This window comes from Drosophila ananassae (genome assembly GCF_017639315.1).
Source record: "Drosophila ananassae strain 14024-0371.13 chromosome 4 unlocalized genomic scaffold, ASM1763931v2 tig00000245, whole genome shotgun sequence".
In the NCBI taxonomy this organism is placed as follows: Eukaryota; Metazoa; Arthropoda; class Insecta; order Diptera; family Drosophilidae; genus Drosophila; species Drosophila ananassae.
The window spans coordinates 260,983-268,801 of record NW_025319049.1 but is presented as its reverse complement, the minus strand read 5'-3'; the positions used below and the strand labels follow the sequence as shown (position 1 = coordinate 268,801).

Below are 7,819 nucleotides of genomic sequence, written 5' to 3'. Positions count from 1 at the left end.
TGGAAATTTTTAGATGACCCAGAAAATATTCCGCTGACAAATAACCACGCTGAACGGCAAATTCGGCATTATGTCGTTTATCGCAAAAACTCATATTTTACACAATCAAAGCGGGGAAATACATTCCTTGAGCGGATAATTTCATTATACTTAACTTGGAAACAAAGGGGTCTCAATCCTTTCCAAAATCTCCTATCTATTGTTTCTTAAACCACTCTCCTGAACGGATACAGAAATAATTAAGGATTTATGACAAATGCTGAAACAGAATAGAGTAAACTTTAAAGCAGATAAACTCTGAAGTGTAAATTACTTAAGAAATAGTGACCTTACCCAGAAAAAGTGGAGAGAAAGAAAAGAGTTTTTTCGGGTAAAATAAAATTTTGGAGGATTAGAAATGGCAAGAGAATATACGGCAGAATTCAAATTGGAAGCTGTTAAGCTGGCAAATGAACAAAGAAAGGTAGGTCAACCAGTTGCAAAAGTAGCAAGAGATCTAGGAATAAGGGATAGTGTATTAGGAAAATGGATGAAGAAATATAACGAAAAAAAGTCAGCGGCAAATGCATTTCCAGATGTAGCACCTTATGACAAAGAGAGGTTTGATTTACAAAGCAAGAGTAACAAGGGAAAGAGACATTTAAAAAAAAGCCCTGGCCAGTCAAAAAGAGTAAAATATTTTTTTATATAGTAACTGCTATAAAGTACAGGAATTATGTAGGATTTTCTGCTAGTGGCTACTATAAGTGGACCACAAGAAAAATAAGCAGTAGAGAATCAGCAAATAAAGAGCTACTCGAAGCTATTCAAAAAATATATCAAGTTTCTAAATGTAGATATGGAGCTCCTAAAATTCATGCTGAATTGAAGGCTTTGGGTAAAAGTTGCAATTTGAAAACGGTGCAAAGTATTATGCAGAAAAATGACATCAGGGCTATACTGAGAAGAAAGTTTAAAATTAAAAAACAACAAACAGATAATAGAGCTGTAGCTCCCAATATACTAGATCAAAACTTTATTGTTGATCAACCAAATAAAGTATGGGATTACTTACATCAAAACCAAGGAGGGATGGCTATATTTGGCAGCAATAATTCTCACGTATGGTAGTTAATGAGTAGTGCAATAAATAAACAATTGGTTATGAACTCTTTATTAATGGCCATTAATAGGCGTAAACCTGTTAAAAATCTACTGCTGCACAGTGACCAAGGTTCACAATATACTGCGCAAGGGTATCAATATCTCTTAGCTGTAAAGAATATAGATGAGTAATAAAGGCTGTTGTTACGACAATTCTGTTGCAGAAAGCTTCTTTAGCTCATTGAAAAGAGAAATACTTATTGATACTTCACAACACTCTGCTCAACACACTAGAACTGCAATATTTGAATACATAGAAATTTTTTATAACAAACAACGTCACTATTAACTATTGCATTCCAGAACAATTTGATGCATCATTCTTTTTGTAAAAAACATTCCACACTTTCTCTCCACTTTTTCTGGGTAAGGTCAAATTTCTTCTACTAGGTTTTAATATTACATATGTGTACATCCCCATCATGAATGCTATTTTCGGTAAAATCTCTTACAACGCTCAAAAGCAGAAAAACAAAAACTTGATTTTCTCAGCTAAATAGTGGACCATCAAAAGCACGCATAAATATCTACAATGAAAGAAAAAACTTTCACAATCATCGATGGCTATGGTTTTCTTTTCAGAGCTTACTATGTACTACCTCATTTAATTACCACAACAGGAATGCCAATAGGTGGTGTATATGGCTTTCTGAATATGGTTCTTAAGTACATTGCCCATTCGGACTATTTAACTATAGCACTTGATGCAGGAAAAAAGAATTTTAGGCACGATTTATATCCTGAGTACAAAGCGAACAGAGTAACGCCTCCTGAGGATCTAACTCCACAGTTTACCATACTGAGGGAAGCGGTAGAAGCTTTTAACCTCAGCTATGAAGAGATTGAAGGTTATGAAGCAGATGATATAATCGCAACACTAGCTGCAAAATACGCCAACCACCAAGACTTTAAAGTGGTAGTCGTTTCATCAGATAAAGATTTGTTCCAGCTTTTGAATTACAATATTCTAATATTTGATCCTATTAAAAATATATACATAGATGAAAAACAAATAGTAGAAAAATTTGGTGTAAATTCAAACAAGCTTCTTGATTTATTTTCTCTAACTGGTGATGCATCTGATAACATTCCAGGCGTTCCAGGAATAGGCCCAAAAACTGCCACTAAATTATTAGATGAATTTGATTCATTGAATAATATTATAGAGAACATTGATAACATCGAGCAAACGAGGATTCGTAATATTCTTGCTGAACATAAGGAAAAAGCGCTAATTTCAAGAGAACTTTTATCACTATGCGAAAAAGTAGACCTTCAACATGATATTGCAAAATGTGAAGTTCGCCCTCCAAATATGGAAAAACTATTATCCTTTTTAAAGAAGTATGAATTCAATTCTTTAATAGGTAAAATGGAAAAGCTTTTTTCCTATAATGGGTCTAGCACAAAAGAGAAAATAGAATATAGTAGTGAAGAGTTAGAGAAATTTTTGGAGCATTGTAGATATGAAGGCAAAATTGCAATTCATTACCACCTTGAAAACAATGTATTAAGTCTATCTTATAGCGAAAGTAATATTTTTTATATAGAGCAAGACAGCATACAAGATGCACTTATTACAATTAACTCAACTTTACTCTCAAATGGAGTGCTTAAAATAATACATAACATTAAAGAGATCAGGAAAATCTTCCCTGCAACAGAGAAGATGTTAGATTCAGTTGATGATTTGATGATAATGTCGTATAGCTTGGATACAGGAAAACACGATCACAGTATTCCAAACATAGTTGCGCATAATTTGAGTGAAAATGCAGAAATTTTCTCGGCAAAAACTTTAATAGCAATTCATGAAAAGCTAAAGCAAAGGTTATTTCAGGAAAAATTGTTCACAATTTACGAGCGCTTCGATAAGCCACTTATGAAAGTAATATTTGATATGGAGAAAAATGGGATATTACTGAACATACAAAAATTACAGGAGCTGTCCGATAAATTTCAGCAGGTAATTGCCGTGCTTGAAGATGAGATATATAATTTGGCAGGAGAAAGATTTAATATTGCTTCGCCAAAACAATTAAGTGATGTTTTATTCAACAAAATGGGGCTTAATAAAAAGAAAAAGTCAAAAAAATCTGGATCGTATAGCACCAATTATGAAGTTCTAGAGGCACTCGAAGAAGAAGGGGTAGAAATCGCAAGTAAAATCTTAAATTGGCGACATTTAAGTAAATTAAAAGGCACCTACACTGATGCATTAATAAAGCAAGTTGATCCACTTGATGGTAGAATACACACAAGCTTTTCAACGACTGCAACTGCAACTGGAAGGCTGAGCTCCAGCAATCCTAATTTACAGAATATTCCTATCAGAAGCGAAGAGGGAAATCTTATCAGACAAGCATTTATTGCGCCAAAAGGGCATAAGATAATTTCTGCTGACTATTCACAAATAGAATTGAGACTCCTGGCACACGTTGCAAACGTTGCAGCATTTAAAGAAGCTTTTGCAAACGAACAAGATATTCACGATATCACCGCTAGGCAAGTTTTTGGAGTGCAAGAAATAGATGAGCAATTAAGACGCAAAGCAAAATCCATTAATTTTGGAATTATATATGGCATTAGCCCATTTGGTCTTGCAAAGCGGCTTGGAATTACCATTGCGGAGGCTGCTGAATACATTAATTACTATTTTTCCTGTTACCCAGAAATAAAGGTCTATATGGAAAAAGCAGTGTCTATCGCAAGATTGCATGGTTATGTAGAAACTTTGTTTGGCAGGAGATGCTTTGTGAGAGACATAAATAATACAATTCCTTATGTAAGACAATTTGCAGAAAGGGCAGCAATAAACGCACCACTGCAAGGCACCGCCGCTGATATAATAAAACGTGCGACGATTCAGCTTTTTGACCAATTAAAAGTAGGTAAAATAATCCTCCAGGTTCACGATGAACTACTGGTTGAAGTAGAAGACGAAAAGGTACAAGAAACAGCAAAACTTATGAAAGATATAATGGAAAATGCAATAGAAATTTCTGTACCACTTGAAGTAGAAATAAAAGTTGGCGACAACTGGGGTCTAAATTCCCTTAATTATGACTTAAACATCGTGAATTCTAGGAGTATAAATCATTTGAACTAATACGAAAAATATGTTAGAATAGAACATAGCAAATGCAAATAGGTCAGCCATGACAGGCCCACAAGTAAAAAGTTCAAAACCTCCAAAGTTACCTACTCAGGTAACTAACGAAGATGAGAAAATTTTTGAAAAAGAGGAACATCAGGTAATCCATGATGCCTTTATACAATTGCTAAAAAACAAAGTACAACCTAAAGAATTAAAGGAAGATGACGAGGCAGTACTCGCTTTCATGCTAAGTCAGAATCAAATTATATTCAATAATGTCAAGCTAGAAGATGTAGAACCACTCAGTGAAGAGAATTTTTCTCAGTTTTTACTTTCCGTATTTGAGAAAATTAGAGAGAAAAAATTAGCTAATGAGGAGAATCTCAAGAATGGTAAAATAAAAGAAGTAGTAGATGACTGTGTAGCTGATATACGCGGTACAGAAGCTAAAGATTCATCCATAAAGTTTGTATTGGAAATGCTGCTGCTGCTAATTGGAGGGATCAAAATAGACCCGAAAAATATTTCTGGCTCCTTTATGGATGGGATGAAAGAAAAAATACCATTCTTAGGTAAAGATAAAAAAGAAGAGGATGAACCACCACTCAGTGATGAAGAGATGGTAACAACGTTCTTAAGCAAGATCTTTTTTCCTGTCCTTCTTTCCACTATTCCAATGTTAATTTTTGGTCCTACTACACTCGGAGTAGTTCTTACTGCTATCGGCACAATATTTGCCATAAAAGGAGGAGTGGAGGTTCTTTTTTCAAATGACAAAAAAGGTACTTTGTATAACCCTCATTCACGGGATGAAAAGGAAAGAAAAGAATGGGGTAATGAAATTAGCGATGGCATCAATAAAATTTTAGGAACCCCAGTCGAGAAGGCTAAAGGGAGTGAGCAACCCATTTCTGTTTCTGAACAAATTTCCCAAGGAAAAGAAAAGAGTGAACAACAACCTGTTCCTGAGCAAATTTCCCAGAGAAACAACAGGGAAAACGAAAAGAGTGAGCAGCGCGATCAATCTTGGACAGGAAAGGAAAACAAACGAAGGGAAGAACCACAGAGCAGCAAAGGTAAGACTACTCAGGTTTGCTAAAAGTGAATTGTGTAAGAGATCTGCTATTATTCTATAGCACATACAACAGGAGTATGGTCAGACGGATTTTCTAGCTTACGCAATCTATCATCTATGTAGCATGTTTCCAATTTATCTACAGCTTGTGGTGATAACAGCATATAATCTATTCGCATTCCTTGATTATTTCTGAGTGAATTGCCTTGATAATGCCACCAAGTGAATTGTTGCAAATTTGGGTGAGATATTCTAAACGCATCTTTAAACCCAAGATTCAAGATCGCTCTTAACTTCTCACGTTCTCTTATATGAAAGCACACTTGGCCATTCAATAAGTTTGAATCAAAGACATCAATTTCATCCGGTGCAACATTATAATCGCCAGCTATAATAGTTAACTCTTCATTCTTTAACAAAGTGCTCATCCTTTCATATAGATTATCAAAAAACTTGAGTTTATATTCAAATGCTTGAGAGTCCGGGCTTTGACCGTTTGGAACGTATACACTTCCCACCCTTACCTTCTGATTATTGTGCTTTATTATGCACTCTATATAACGCGCTTCTTGATAACCTTCTACAATGTCAATTTTAAACTTTTCCAGTATTGGATATTTAGATAAAACACAAACGCCATTTCTTGCAACTTGTCCATAGATAGCATATTCATATCCTAACTTTTCTATCTCTGCATAAGGAAATTGCTCTTCCGTACATTTTATCTCTTGCAGCAAAACTATATCTATCTGACTATCAACTATAAAACTACAAAGTTGATTAACTCTTTTACGTATGGAGTTTACGTTCCAAGTTGCAATCTTTAGCATCAGCAATCCTTATTAATTATATCAATTAAACTCTCCCCAGTAGGCAACCTCGATGTTATAATTTTTTTCCACTTGATTAACTTTAAACTATCAGCAATGTTTTTACTCATGGTATATGCAACTGTATTATTCATCACATGAGATAGCCCACTTTTTAGAACTAATGAACAAAATACCCTTGCTGTCTGTGAGGAAAAAAAAGCAACGCTATCAATTTTACCATCCAACAGTAAATTTTTACACCTATTAGTTAGACTCCTTTTAATGATTGTTTTATAGAGTACAACTTCTCTTACGTTAAAATCTTCTTCAGATAATCTCTTTTTGAGGTCACATGATACTTCTTGTCCCCTTATATACAAGAACTTTATTGCGTTTGAATAATGAGCTTTTATGAATGATATCAGACCATCAACGTTGCTGTCTGCTGAGATTATATCAGAAAATCCCAAATTTTTTGCAGCCTGCATGGTTGAATTACCAACTGTAATAATCGGAAAGTCATCCTCTTTGCATATTTGACTAAAAGCCTTTACACTGTTTTTACTTGTAGATATCACAACGTCAAATTCGTACGCAGATATATCAGGATTTAAGTACTTTATTGTGAATACTGGTTCTATATAAACTTTGTATCCATACTTTCTCAATATATTTCTTGTATTGAACGAATCCAATAAAGGCCTCGTTAATAAAATAGACTTCATTCTGATTTATTTTACTACCAGTAAAATAGTACCCTTTATACACAAATTACTGAATAAAAACTTTTATTTTGATAGCTTGAGCAATTATTCAAGTAATTGATGTGGAAGTAGGAGTACTAAGAGCTCCTACCCCAATAAGCCCACAATTTCTGCTTACACTTTTTTGACGCTAATTACATCGAACTCTTTTGAATGGCTTCCTTCAGTGGAATTATATAGCTAATATTCCTGTATAAGTTAATACTTAAGCTTGTACTCTTGCAGTATTTGAAGAGAGATTCTCAAGGGCGTTTTTTGTCTGTGGTTCACTAATCATAGTTTGAACGATATTAGCTGCCATAATAACACAGCCTAGAATAAAAAAAGGCGTAGAAACAAAATAAATAACAGAAGACTCAAAAAGCGACATAGATGCAATACCTCCTATTAGAAATGAAGCACTGGATGCTATATCAAGATAGATCTTTGTTAACTTTTTTTGTCCTGGAGTGTTTTTTATGCCAGATTTCTTATTAAGATTCTGTTGTCGGGAATGATCATTTAGTGACCATATATTTAAAGCAAACGAAAGTGCACTGAATATAGTGCCGGCAATACTAAAATACAGACTTAAGACAGGAATATTCAAGACCAATGCCGCTATGTATCCAATGAAAGAGATAGTAGATAGTGTAGTAACTAAGCGTTTCGAGTAAGTTCGTACCTTCTTTCTGTAGGCTAACTTATCTTTTTCACCATACATAGCATAAATATTACCTAATATGTTATATTATAACATTAATTAATTCAATAAGCAATATGGAAGCTAAGAGTGCCCGAGAGAAGACTTGAACTTCCACAACTTAAAAAGTTACTAGCACCTGAAGCTAGCGCGTCTACCAATTCCGCCACCCGGGCTTTTTATAGTTTACTATGTTAAAGTTAAATAATATACTTAAACAATTTTTAGTTCAAAGGTAATGCCAAA

The 7,819-nt window shown here is 34.3% G+C and overlaps 1 protein-coding gene and 1 non-coding gene across 2 annotated transcripts; one reads left to right on the top strand and one right to left on the bottom strand.

Annotated features, from left to right (window-relative positions):
* Positions 1–4,301: 4,301 nt before the first annotated feature.
* On the top strand, positions 4,302–5,455 carry LOC123258123. The gene is made up of 2 exons (XM_044718003.1): positions 4,302–5,316; positions 5,377–5,455. The coding sequence occupies exons 1-2, from the start codon at positions 4,302–4,304 to the stop codon at positions 5,436–5,438; spliced, it is 1,077 nt and encodes a 358-aa protein (XP_044573938.1). The 3' UTR covers positions 5,439–5,455.
* Positions 5,456–7,664: 2,209 nt separating this feature from the next.
* Positions 7,665–7,749, bottom strand: Trnal-cag. Its single transcript has one exon. It is a non-coding gene; the product is annotated as a tRNA-Leu (tRNA).
* Positions 7,750–7,819: the final 70 nt, after the last annotated feature.

What these genes read in the sequence shown, in the direction of transcription:
- LOC123258123 (XM_044718003.1), top strand. Translation starts at nt 4,302, where the DNA reads ATGACAGGCCCACAAGTAAAAAGTTCAAAACCTCCAAAGTTACCTACT. An exon ending in AGAACCACAGAGCAGCAAAG is followed by an intron (nt 5,317 to 5,376) that starts GTAAGACTACTC and finishes ATTATTCTATAG; the next exon opens with CACATACAACAGGAGTATGG.